Below are 14,289 nucleotides of genomic sequence, written 5' to 3'. Positions count from 1 at the left end.
TAATTTTTTTTTCATTATAGGGTTGTTGTTGTTGTTTTAAGTAAACTCTTCCCCCCATTGTGGGGCTTGAACTCATGACTCAGAGGTCAAGAATCGCACGCTCCACCAACTGAGCCAGCCGGGCGCCCCACATTACAGAATTTTCAACAAAGCTTCTGGGCCCCATGAGTAATATTCTTACTGGTGTTTATCTATTTCAGGAAGTATACATGCTGTCCATCGAAAGTCTGGCAGAAGTAACAGCACGTTGCATCGAGCAGCTGCATAAAGTAGCAGAGTTAGTTCTTCACGGGCAGGAAGAGGAAAAACCAGCTCAGGACCAAGCAAAAGTTCTGATAAAGTAAATATTACTTTTAATTCTTATTTTTCCAATTTTACATATATGTGCCATTCCGATACACACCCAGGCAGGCATACACACACGTAGGCCACTAAAGATTCAAATTACAAGTCAACTAATTCCACTGTTCTGTGGTCATCTTAAAAAATAGGCTCTCTTAAGAACCACAAGATTCTCAGCTGAACCATGTTAACAAGAATAATAATAATTAAGTAGACAGTCTGGGGATTATTTATGAAGAGATGTGAGGAAAGACACATTAAATCATTCAAGGATAAGCGTTTGTTTTAACAGATCAAAGTCTTAGCAATACAGACCTTTGAGGGTAATTGCACTTTTAACATACCACAAGAATAGGGAAAGAACACCTCAATGCAGCTTTTCAGCTAGCTTCACAAAGATATTCAAACACACCCCCACAGTTCCTAGGGACTTACTGCGTATTCTGAATTCTGGCAATGATGGTTGTTGATGCTAGCCAGTTTCCTGTGGATTGCATGTGTGTGCATATATGTGCTGTCATATGTTATAGTCTTCAACAAATAGTAGCTATTGTTATTAGTTTATCTAGTAAAATAAAAAGTAACTATATACACATGAAGAGAGCTGGTAGGGAGCATGTATTAAAATAGTTGGTATAAAGCTGAAAAATGAGCCATTAACTTTTATGCGCATGTCTGTATGCTGTAGTGTAGAAAATTAGCACAGATCCAAGGTGTACGTGGGGGAGCAAATATTTAGTCAAAGAACCTTCCAAAAAGTCAACATTAGCATCTGTATACTACTGGTAGCATTTCTCCTCACTTGTAAGGAGGTGTCATCTAGTCTAGATTTTCCTATCGGAACATGTGAAAATGAAAGATGATATAAGAACCACACACTTGTGCACTTAATAAGCTTAGGAAGAATATGTAGTTACCTCAGTCTATAGAAGGAAGAGGAAAGGGGAAAATAGGAAATGTTTAAATTATTGAGGAAAACATCTAAGTGCTATTTTATGTTTGTGGTATTTGTAAAGGAAGAATGTTCGGAAGTCCCCAAGTATGTATAGCATGACCCTATTCTTAGCATCTCTGATTTCCAGTCCAGATTATCTCAACCTTACCAAGCTGCACCAAGCGAAAGGTAATAAGACTCCACATTCATCTGTATAATAAGTGCCTTTCCACCTACCTGCCCAAGGCCATAGACAAAATGGCTCTGGACTATCCCTGGACCTTACTTCTGACACTTTCTGCAGATAAGTTTTGAATGGATGGACAGATGGACTGATGGATGGATGGAATGGTAGACATATAGATATAGCTCAACAAACCTAAATACATAGCTTAGACAGAAGCCCTATTTATCAAAACAAAGCTCACTGCTCCTGACTTCACTAGATCTTAACACATAAGAGTCTTAACTTGGAGTTCCTATTTTTCTAATAGCATTTTAACTACTATTCATGAGAGTCAGACATACTAGTTATAAAAGGATATAACAATACTCACATTGTTAGGTTAATTGGATTGTTTTTGGTTTTTGTCATCATCTGTGATGTTATGACAAACGTTGCTTTGTTAAATATTTGTGCCTGTCTAGCATTATTTTCCTGGGGTAAAGTCTTAGGAGTCAAATAGCTAGAATAAACTTGGAGTTTTGATAGAAGTCTTTAAAAACAGATTTTATAGGATCTTTATTATGAGGTACCTAATAAAAACATAATCAAGAAATCAAGAAACATCTGAGTTTGAATTCCAGCTCTATCACATATTACTGCACGTCCTAAGCAAGCTACTTAATCTCCTTAGGGCAGCTGGCTGGCTCAGTCAGTAGAGCATGCAACTGTTGATCTCCAGGTCATAAGTTCAAGATCCATGGTGGGTGTGGAGCCTACTTTAAAAAAAGAAGTTACTTAATCTTCTTAAGCACCAGTTTCACTATCTATAAAATGGGGATATTAATGTAATGTACAAGGCCACTATGAGGATTCAATATGATTATACATATGAAAGCACCTAACATAGTACTTCAATGAATGCTCATTATTATTTCAAAATGACCAAAAAGCTGGAGAAAAGCCACTTGGCAAGAGGCTCATACTCCAAAACATATGGAACTCAAGCCTCAAATTTTCCTGCATTTGCTTTTGATTCTAAAATGAGGTAGGATGAGGGTGCCTGGGTGGCTCAGTTGGTTAAGTATCCCACTCTTGATTTCAGCCTGGGTCATGATCTCAGGACTGTGAGTTGAAGCTCTGAGTTGGGCTCTGCACTGGGTTGTGAAGTCTACAGGAAGAAGGAAGGAAAGGAGGGAGGGAGGAAGAAGGAAAAGGAGAGAGAGAGGAAGGGAGGGAGAAAGAGATAGGGTGATTTAGGTGATTATTCATTAATTTTGCATGCAGAGAAAAACCAGGATTAGATTAAATTGTGATTGTGAACCATGAAAGATTATTGAAGGAAACATTTCTACAGAGCATCTTCAAACTTGTGTGTGTTCTTTTAAATGAAATATGGTATCAATATCAGTAATTGTCTTGATTTTTAAATTATTTCATCTTATGAAAAATCCCTCCAAATGTCTTATTTTCTTGCAGATTAACTACTGCAATGTGTAAAGAAGTGGCCTCCTTATCAAAGAAGTTTACAAATTCCTTAACCACTGTTGGGGTAAGTTTATCCCATTGATCTTTTTTCTGCCTTTTATGGGAGACGAATCTATGAGGGGCTGGGAGAAGTGCAGTGCCTTGTTGGCTCCATAAAACAGAACCAGCACTGTGATATTTACTAAAACCAGGCCAGGAACCCCTTCTATCAGAACAGGCAGCTTAGGGCTCTCGTCTCACTGGGTTCTAGCCTGATGCCACCATCTCTGACTTACAACGTATTAGGTGGGTTTTGAAACATCTCAGGCCTCATTTTCCCTATTTGCTTGAAAAGAAGTCAAATGAAGTTTCCTTTCATTACTTAATACCTGTGATGTACAATTCTCTTTCTCTCGCTCTCTCTCTCTCTCTCTTCTATCCTATGAAAATAATTTTGAGGGGCGCCTGGGTGGCTTAGTCGGTTGAGCGTCCGACTTCACCTCAGGTCATGATCTCGCGGTTCGTGGGTTCGAGCCCCGCGTCGGGGTCTGTGCTGACTGCCAGCTCAGAGCCTGGAGCCTGTTTCAGAGTCTGTGTCTCCCTCTCTCTCTGACCCTCCCCTGTTCATGCTGTCTCTCTCTCTCAGAAATAAATTTTAAAAAAAATTTTTTTTAAAAGAAAATAATTTTGAATGTTTGCACTCACTGTTGCCTTCAGAATCTGTTTATACCACCCACAGTGAGAAGTTTCTTTATTATTACACATCAACTTTAACCGAAAGAAAAAAATTTTTACCTGTTGGCATAAGTGTTTCTATTCTCAAGGTAACAAGTTTAAAAAGTTCAGCGTTTGTTTGGAGGTGTGGCTTCTGGTTATTTTCTTCAGAAACCAGTCACATTATGTAACTCTACCTTAGTGGGATCAGGAAGACAGGTGGAAAATATTCCTTTTTAACCTTTCTCTTTTTTTTTTTTAATTTTCTCCTTTTTAAAAAGAAATGTTTTTTAATGTTTATTTTTGAGAGAGACACAGAAGTGAGCAGGGGAGGGGCAGAGAGGGAGACAGAATCTAAAGCAGGCTCCAGGCTTTGAGCTATCATCACAGACCCTGAGGCAGAGCTTGAACCCAGGAATTCACAAACCTTGAGATCATGACCTGAGCCAAAGTCAGATGCTTAACCTACTGAGCCACCCAGGTGCCCGTCCCTCCTTTAACCTTTCTGCTTTTTCTTTTCAGGCCCTGGATTCAAGGGCAGATGATTCTTGCTGTGAGAAGCAGCAAATTTTATTACCTGTTTTAGTTAGGGTGTTTTTTGGTTGCAAAGGTATTCATTTCCCAGGCTGCCATAACAGGCACCATGCGCAGGGTGGCTTAAACAACAGAGCTTTATTGTCTCACAGTTCTGGAGGCTGGAAGTCTGAAACCAAGGTGTTGGCAGGGACATGCGCTCTCAAGAGGCAGCCAGAGGAGGGGCCTTCCTTGCCTTTCCAGCTGCTGTAGCCCCAGGCATGCTTTGGCTCATGGCAGCATAATTAGTATCTCTTTCTCTGCCTTCCCATCATCCTCTGTGTGTGTGTGTGTGTGTGTGTGTGTGTGTGTGTGTGTGTCCCCAGATTTCTCTCTTCTTATAAGGACACCATTCGTATTCGATTAGGGTATGACCAGTGGGACCTCATCCCAACTTATTACATCCGCAATGACCCTATCGCCAAGTTAGGTCACATTCTGATGTCCTGGAGGTTGGGATTTCAATATATCTTTCTGGGAGTACATAATTCAACCAATAACAGAAAGTGACAGAAACAAGCTGTACATAATCGAGACAGAAAAGGGACTTTATTGGGGCGCCTGGGTGGCTTAGTCGGTTAAGCGTCCGACTTTCGCTTAGGTCATGATCTCATGGTTCGTGGGTTCGAGCCCCACGTCGGGCTCTGTGCTGACTGCCAGCTCAGAGCCTGGAGCCTGTTTCAGAGTCTGTGACTCCCTCTCTCTCTGACCCTCCCCTACTCATGCTGTCTCTCTCCTAGAAATAAATAAAACATTTAAAAAAAAAAGAAAAGAAAAGAAAAGGGACTTTATTAAAGGCCATGGAGGAATGTGAGCAGCTGTGGGAACCCAGCACCGGAATACATATTCCCTCTCTCTTCAAAGCATTGCCATTAATGTGACTCAATTGTAGCATTTCCCAGATCCCATGTCTCTCCATTCAGATTCTGGGTTCCTGGTAAGAATGTTGAAAGGCTCATCAGTGTGGGTCACATGTTCATTTGGTATCACCTGTAGTGACTGGGGACAGGATCATATCATGCAGACCTACCTGGCTGCTGGGGTGCACTTTCCCCAACCCTCCTACCTACCGAGGCCAAGGTCAGTTCTTAAAAGAAGTGGAAATGACTGTCAGAAGATGTGTCTCCCATACTTCTATAAACGACTCAATAAATCAGGGATGAACTACATACCACCCATTCATTCTGTTGCCAAGGAATCTGGTTTGCTTCTCCTATTTTGTAGAACATCAGCCCTTATACTTGTATAGTTTGGGGGCTTCCACAATAAGAGCTTCTGTATGTGGAGAGAGCGAAGGGGGAGACAGAAGGTCATTGATATGATGGGCTCGATGAAATCCTCAGTGTTGTCTGAGTAACCAACACCCACGGACTTTGGTGTAATTGCCAGACTTACAGAGAGTTGTGAGGTCTTAATCAGGATGACACGGCCTCAGTGACTCAGCTACCCAAAGCTTCTCACTCTTTCCCCAATTCACTAGGTGAGAAACTGAGGTCTAGAGGGGTGACTAATTCCCCCAGGCCTCTCAATTGATCGCTCACCTCCTGGATGGCTGCCTGTTAGACAGTGGGCCAACTGTTTGTTTCTCTATGGCTATCTACTGATGAGGATGTATATGTCTGAGTGTGTGTGTGTGTATGTGTGTGTGTGTGTGTGTTACATGTCATATATGATCCACGTTAAACATTCAACTTATTTACATTAGTGGGTAATATTCACAGCATTGCCTCCCATTTCCCCTGACATGTCATCTTCCAGTACAGTGCTTCTCAAATCTTGATGAGAAGGGAGATCACCTAGAGAACTTTTTAAGATGCAGGTTCTGAGTCAGTAGACCAGGGATGAGGACTGAGTTGCTGCATATCTAATTAGCTCTCAGATAAGAACAATGTTCCTGATCCACAGTGTACATTTTGAGTAGCAAGGCTCTAGCTATTGGAGGTGTACTTGAACGTATACGTACGTACACACTTGCCTATATTGTACCCGTGTACAAATGTTTGTGTGCGCGAAATCAAGAAGACACATGTTACTACTTTGGAGACGGAAAAAGCTAAAGCTGAGTTTACTGAAATGCCATCCCATCCCAACACTACCCCTGATCTTGTGTTAAGATGAATCATTTACATCGAGTTTCTGTTCTCTAAAACAGCCATTATTCATAACTTGAAGTTAATGAGTGCATATTGCTCTCCAGACTCCATTTAAATTGCTTGCACATCTCATTGATTCTGAAAACCAATGCCATTTTATTGCCCTCGTTTTGATTATATTTTAGAGGTTTATTGATAATCAAATAAACATGAAAGCAAATACCATAATGGATTTTCTGGTTAGTTACTAAAATGACCGGGGTTTTAAAGTTTTTCCCCAAGACTCCATTATGGTTTCCCCAGAAAGACATTACTTTGCCCTCAATAGAGTAGTGTCAATGAGAATGAGCTGCTCTGGAAAGATCTATCTCATTTATATATTTTCATTTACCATAAAGTCATCTGGATACAGTAATGAAAACCAGCCTATTAAGATTGCCCTCTGTCTTCCTCTTATTTATTGCCTAAGAGTAAGTGAACGTTTAGATAGAGAAGACTGTTGATTGATAGGCCAGTAGTGGAAATAATGACTAATAACACTAGGTCTTTTTTTTTGAACACCTACTTAAATATCAGGCTCTGTATTTCTGTGTTTTACATATATTCATGTTTTGCAAACTGGAATCTGCAGATATGTCTGTAAATTATATTTAAGAATGTGTTAATTTTGCTACTAATCTGGAAGATACTCTCTGTAACCAAAGACCCATGTTGCATTTAAAAGAAAGAAAGTGAGGCTAGATCTGGGTTGGCACTGGGATAGACTACTAAGGTGCTTAACTCATCCCCCCCATGTCTCCCCAAAAAGACTAAGAAACAACTTCAGACATCTAGATACATATTTTAATGTAAAATTTTAAAAATCGGGGCACCTGGGTGGCTCAGTCAGTTAAGCGTCCGACTTCGGCTGGGGTCATCATCTCGCAGTTTGTGAGTTTGAGCCTAGAGTCAGGCTCCGTGCTGAAAGCTCAGAGCCTGGAGCCTGCTTTGAATTCTGTGTTTCCCTCTCTCTCTCTGCCCCTCTCACGCTCGTGCTCTGTCTCTCTCTGTCTCTCTGTCTGTGTCTCTCTCTCAGAAATAAATATAAAAAAATATTTTAATCAAAATTAATGCAAAAAGATCATGATGAACAAAAATACCAACATTTTAAGTAGAGACAAGATTCAACTCTATACTTGGGCAACTCAACCTCACTCAACTCCCCATAATCCCAGACATGCTACAAGCTTTCCATAGTTAAAAATGTCTGAATTTAAATTTCTAGCTATGTGACCTTAAATAAGTTACTCAACCCTCCTGATTCCTATTTTCTCATTCTTACCTTAAGGTTATCATGGTACCTACCTACCTACCTACCTACCTACCTACCAGGATTTCTGTCAAAATTAAATGAGATTAGATAGAAGCAGCACCAAATGTGAAGTCTGGTCTATAATAAACATTTCACTTCTCTTCTTCCTCTTTAAGAGATCCCTCTACAAAGCCAGCATATGAGATTTTATGTGGCCGGCTTTATAGTATGAGCACCTAATCTGTCAATTTTATCCTTTTGATTCCACAGAGCAACAAGAAGGCTGAGGTCCTTAACCCCATGATCACTAGTGTATTGTTAGAGGTAAGTGGCCCCCAAAGAGAAAGTGCTTCTGAATCAAAGCAAATGTTAGAGCTACTTTTTTTGTTTGTCTTTTTCCCAGGCAGCAAGTGTTATTCCAATTCTAAATCTTATCATCAACAGTCGCTTTTGAGCACATTTGTGTAGCTCAGCCAGCTGTAAACCCTTGGGTGAAGCAACAATACCTAATTTTCAAGAATTCCTGATTATAAAGAGAAGTGCTAAGCTTGCACATTATTTTTGTTGCTGTTTCCTTCAGCAGAAGCACATTTCTGCTGCCAAGTTTGACACCAGATTTAACACTGTGATTATTGGCTGCAATAAGGGATTCTTGCTCAATGGTGATTTTTGTAAAAATGAGCACTTCTCTCCATTCACGATAATCTTTGGTTTAGCCAGGTCTCCGCTTCAGACTAGCAATATTGACAAATTGACTGTTTGGCCTCTGCCCGTTCAGTGACCAGAGGCACTGTCCTCAGAGACCACTCATCAGGTCTTTGTAACACTGATATGAAGCTGTCCCGATACTGCCGTGGTTTTGCCAGAAGAGGTGATGGAAGAGAGAAGAAAAGAGGGCCCGGAGGCCGCATTCTCGAGTCGTAGTCACTGTGTTCTACCTGTGGCTGGTGGAGGAAAACCTTCCATTAGGGGCCCAGCTATAAAGACCTGGCACATCTATAGCCCCAGGACACCCAGCCAAAGCCACAGGTGTTAACAAGTTTGAACATGGGCAATGTATATACAGTAGTTTTTTGTTGTCTAAAGTAGCTGTCAGTTGCAGGGTTTAGAAATTACCAAATTCAAGTCAGGGAAGGCTACCTATATATTTATAATATTTGTAGGAATTGTGCCTTACCGTTAGGGAAAACTACCAAGGTACAAAAGTAACAAAGTGGTGGGATCAAGTGTTAGCATTTAGGACACAGCCACACAGTGGGATGAAGTCAACCAGAAGGTACGAGCTGCTATAGGGACAGGTTCTGGAGGACACAGCTAAGAGGAAAGTCAGGCAGTCAGAGGCAGAATATGGAATCAGAAAATGTCTCCCCTGGTCACCCAGAAGCCATCAACAGATTAATTTACTATGTCAGTCATGAAGAATATGAGGTCAAGTGTTTATTTATTTCCCCAGTGGGAGTTTTCTTATGTCTTAGTGACCTGAAACATTAAATAGCCTCTCTACCCACTGCTGTATGTAAGAATGCCACAGAACATGAATGGCACATCAAATATCCAAACCGAGTGGAAAGTACCCACATACATTCAAGGATTTGCCGTGAATGATTCCACAGTACTATCTCCAGTTAACTTTATGTAACCCATTCTTACTTATTCATCTATGGGTTAGGGCAAACTAGAGCTTCCTTCACACTGTGCTTTTGTGCTATTTCAGGACAGGGGGCTGGTCTGGGAGAAGAATAGGGAAGACGGGACATACAAGGTCATGAATATACACATATCGATGTCCTCCAAGTCCTCCAAGTCCATGACTTGCCTCATGTTAAATGAATTCTTCTCTCTAGGAGTATAGATACTTAAGAGCTGAATGCATTCTATCCAAAGGAAAGTGTTTACAATTGCTTCAAGCACCAACATTAAAGGGAAAATCTTGTAAACTATTGTGAGGTTTGCAAAGAGGGACCGTAATCAAACTAGAAGAACTGTCAAGGTTGAATTCTGAAAACCACCCTTGAGCCACATTTCTCCCTTCTCCCAGGGCTGCAATAGCACTACCTACATCCAGGACGCCTTCCAGCTGCTGTTGCCTGTGCTGCAGGTGTCACACATCCAGACCAGTTGTTCGAAAGCACAGCCGTGACCTGGCCACCCGCCCGTCTAGGGAAAGAAATGGGCAGGCCACGTCGCTTTGTTACATACCAGTGGAAGAGATGTTCTCTGAGCATCTGGCCACAGACACCCTTTTGAGGACTCTACAAGCAATTTTGCACGCACAGTATGGAGAACGCGAGTTGAGAGGGAATTCTCTTAATGCATATGGTTGTTTTTACAAATAATTGTGTTTCCTTTGTTAATTTAAGTTTACACGGCTTTATATTGATAATTTCCTTTCATTTGAAGTTGATTCACCAATATTCATTTCCAGTTTCCTGGCCAAGCATGCTATATTTAGAAATTCATGGGTAAATCCTAGACTTTTTATTTAATCCTTTAAATTCCCACCTTTAAATGTCCCATTCTTATGGTATTACTTTAAATCAAATCTTATACTAAACTTAGTTTTGTTATATAAATATCATGGGCAAAGATAACACTACTTATAGATATTACCTATTATAGTGAAAGAGAAACGTAAGTATCTCTTTATAGTAATTCATTCTAAAAACAAGCCTTCGCTGAACTCCAACTGTGTGTTCACATTAGAGGAACATGATCTCAACCCAGTAAAGGCAGATACTCTGAGTAATCTTTATGCCTAATGTGGGACTCAAACTCACAACCCTGAGATCAAGTTGCATGCTCTACCAACTGAGCCAGCCAGGTGCCCCTAGATAGATGCTCTAAAAGAGGGTTTATAATAATCCTTCAAATGCTTAAAAACACTAATAAATTTCCCAGACCTTAAAAGATTTGACGAGCAAGGTAAAACTAGTGTTTTTTTTAATGTTCTGTTCTTCTATGTATTCTTGTATTTTTCTACACTACATGGGCTTTTTGATCCCCAATTTTATATATGAGGTGAAAATATATATGAAACAGCAGTACTAAAGAGTATTCCATTTAAATTAGGCTTTTTTGTGACCATAAGTACATGATAGCATAATTACAAAGCCTGAAAATATCTGAAGAGAAAATTAAACGGATTTCATCACAACAGACCCCCAGACTGCATCTTTAACTCTGAGTCAAACTATTGTATAAATACACAGATCACACTCCCTAGTGGAAAACACCATCATTGCTTCTAAAGGGCAGAAAATACTGATGTAGGGCTTGACTAACTGGTAGATTGTTCCATGACAGATTGCACAGAAGACCCTGGGGCCAGGAGAGGCATTGCCTGTGAGCACTTCTCCTGAGCTCCATACACTCATTCGGGTGGGGGTTCAGCTGAGCCCCGTCAGCATCCTGACAGGCATTGTCACAAGATGTCTTACTCCATGGTTCTCTCTAAGGCAAATGAGGCTTGTACTTATAGGGGTGAAAATCCTTCACATTTGCTTTAATTCCCCTGATAGAGTAGACTGCCTGTGTTCCATACAGGCAAAGTAGGAATATTTTAATATTATCCTATGTCTTATTAGCATTTTATTTGTGTCCCATATTTCACTTTGTGTATCTCCTGAAACAGCCAAATAGAAAACATAAAAATAATTATTTACAATCTTGAAAAGAACTCTCTGAGGAATCAGTTAAAGATTTTTTCTATTGTTTTTTGATTGCCTGAAATGTTTCTGATATTAAGTCTAGAGAACAATTAACTGCTGAAAATGCAATTACCTCTTCATAAATTTTGTAGGTATTATGTATAGAACGGAGGAAAAATCAGATTTGCAATGTCTCCACATCAGATTTTTTAGCATCAGATGGATTTTTTAGATGTTAACTGGAAATGTAAGAGACACAAGTATTTTCAAAGGAACTAGATTCCCAGAAATAAGCTTTAAGCCCAACTTCACATATAGTTTATAGCAAAATTTTTAATCGTAAAACGAAATAGAAATCTGTAAAAGAATAAAAGAGATAATTATTCTTTAAAAAGTGGTTGACATTATTTACATTGCATTTACATATCTTTTAATGATGGAATATCAAAGGTTGCCAGGGAGAAACATGGGCAGACAGATGATTCCTGGGGCCTAGCTCAATGGTCGTGAATTACATTATTTAACAGAGAATAATCACTTAAAATATATCCACCCTCCAGGATTGCTCTCTTTCAGTACTGTTTTTCATCATCACTTTTAAATAATTGCTTCTTTGCTTTGCTTTAAAACCTAGCAAAGCGCAGGATCCAGATCTGGGCAAATGTCAATCAGTTACTGAATGAATGATTTAGCAGGCTGACTTTGGAAGTTTTGTATTCCTTCAATAATCCTTTACATAAATTGGGTTCATTTCACTCTATGCAATTACCCTGAACAAGTGTGCCAGTTTTTTTTCTTACATCAAGTGCAAACTAAGTTCCAGTCTAAATAATGAATATAGTCCTGGGCCTGTGCCTTATTAAATAAAAAACATCAAAAGCATATTTCCAATTCAAAGCAAAATGCGTCCAAGAAAAATTGCTTTGGGGTATTGATACATACAGCTCTAAAGGGTAAAATTCAGCCCCAAATCTTAAAGCAGAGGCGTAAGCTTAAATATTCTATCCCACTGAGAGGAGAATTCTGTCTTTTCTCTGGGCTTCACACTGGGCTGCACATCACACTCGTGATTCAGTGAATGGTGTGACAAGCTGAGGCTGTGGCCAGAGTGAGCTGTGTATGCAGCAGCCTCAGCAACACCAACTAAGGAACCATGGACCTTAGCAGCAGGGCTCAAAGGGGATGAAGAAGCACCAGCTCTGAGTGGGTTAAAGGAAGATGCTAAATGTAGGGTAGAAGTCTGAACCCAGAAATGAGAGCATTTCCTGTGCTTTGTAGAAGTCAGCTGACCCACCAGGAGCTCTCCTATCTGGGAAGTCACCTTCTGCACGGGCCGCCATGCTGCACTTAAGTTAGAAACAAGAGCAGGCAGATTTCAGTCAAAGCCATCCTAGAGGCCTAGGGAGAACATCTTAGGGAAGTGATTTAGCAAAACTGCAAAATAAGCCTATTTCTCTTCTTTCCTAAAAAAATAAAGAGGGAGAGATTAGATGGATAGATGATAGAGTGTATGCTGAACAGATGGGGTGGATCATAATACATGATAGCAATCCATGTTTAATTTTGTAAGTGTAATTACTCTTCAGTGTCAAGGTAATTTTTATAATGTAAAAATTGCCCTTTGATCTTCCTCTTAAAGATGCCCTACATTCTGGGGGCACCTGGGTGGCTCAGTCAGTTTAGCATTCAACCTCGGCTCAGGTCATGATCTCTCCATTCCTGAGTTCCAGCCCTGCAATCAGGCTCTGTGCGGACAGCTCATACCCCAGAGCCCGTGTTAGATTCTATGTCTCCCTCTCTCTCTGCTCCTTCCCTGCCCATGCTGTCTCTCTCTCTCCTTCAAAAATAAACATTAAAAATGTTTTTAATGAAAAAAAAATTAATTTAAAAAGGATGTCCTACATTCTGATACTTAGATCCAGGCTTCAGCTTGGTTTCTGAAATGACTGTGTTTGTGAAGGCACATCAGAAGAGATTACACTGAAAACCCATCTTACAACTGCAGTTTTGCCTCCACAGCCTCCCTTCAGATAAAAAAAAAATCACATGGTTCACCATTTGTTTTATTTTTCTAGATGTGCCATAATTTATTCAGGTTTATGTTCATTTTCTGTATGCTCACCCATAAGAGATGCTCCTCTACAATTTCCACTATTAAACAGATCTGAGGAGAGACATCATTCTTCTCATCTTTTTTCTTTTTTCTTTCTTTTTTTTTTTTTTTTGCTTAGATATCAAAATAATCTGAGTTATCCTACCCTTTGAGCATCTTACCTTTAGTGATGATTAAATTATTACAACCCGACGGTAAGAAATGGTGTTTTTGATATTTCTGGCATCTTGGGTCATCATAGACTGGGCACAGAAGATGAATATAGTCAGCATTTTGTGTTGGGATTTAAGCTACATTTACCTTTGTGTGGATCAGAGAATATTTTCCTCTGCATGAGTTGTCAGCCAAAAAGCAATGGGATTATGTCTGCCTTGGGTCACTGCTGACTCACTTGACAGGCCTGTCTCTTCTATTAGTCTCAGAGGACTTGTATACTGCAGAAGAATAACATGTACATTTTTTATATGCCTGCACTGAGTACAGAATTTAGGGTGATTCAGAGATGATCTATCTCCCTGCCCTGGGTTTCACCACCGGGCTTCTAGAGCTGCCTCTTGGAGGAAAATGCCGGCATAGAAGCCAAGGCCAGATGGATGGAGCCTTGGCAAAAAGCAAAGCTAAGCCTCTGCCTTTGAGTCCCTGCCATCTTTATCCTTTTTCTTTTTCAGGATTTTTTTTTTTTTTTTTTGACAGTTAGTTAGGGCCTCTCTTCCAGGATCAGCTTTTACGTCCTGCCTCTCTTTTCTATATCTCTTCTTCCCTTTCCCTTTCTCTACATTTATGCTATCCTTTTCCCAATTATCTCATCAGAAAACAGTCCATCCAAAAGATTTCAATAATAATTAACATGTATTTACCATGTGCGGGACACTGGGCTGAGTGTTTTGTAAGCATTATCCCATTTAATCTCCATAATTCCCCTATCGGGTAGATATCATCACAATCTCCACTG

General features: G+C 40.1%; 1 protein-coding gene across 2 annotated transcripts in view; it reads left to right on the top strand.

Annotated features, from left to right (window-relative positions):
- Positions 1 to 13,368, top strand: part of FAM114A1 (family with sequence similarity 114 member A1) — a 67,295-nt gene extending 53,927 nt beyond the window's left edge. For both annotated transcript variants that reach the window (XM_077758944.1, XM_077758945.1), the window contains 4 exons: positions 201 to 340; positions 2,919 to 2,991; positions 7,848 to 7,901; positions 9,616 to 13,368. In XM_077758944.1, the coding sequence (XP_077615070.1) occupies positions 201 to 340; positions 2,919 to 2,991; positions 7,848 to 7,901; positions 9,616 to 9,717 (369 nt within the window). In that variant the 3' untranslated portion in view covers positions 9,718 to 13,368. The remainder of the gene's footprint in view (positions 1 to 200; positions 341 to 2,918; positions 2,992 to 7,847; positions 7,902 to 9,615) is intronic.
- Positions 13,369 to 14,289: the final 921 nt, after the last annotated feature.

This window comes from Crocuta crocuta, unplaced genomic scaffold (genome assembly GCF_008692635.1).
Source record: "Crocuta crocuta isolate KB4526 unplaced genomic scaffold, BGI_CrCroc_1.0 scaffold223, whole genome shotgun sequence".
Classification (NCBI taxonomy): Eukaryota; Metazoa; Chordata; class Mammalia; order Carnivora; family Hyaenidae; genus Crocuta; species Crocuta crocuta.
This window is presented reverse-complemented; position numbering and strand designations above follow the sequence as displayed.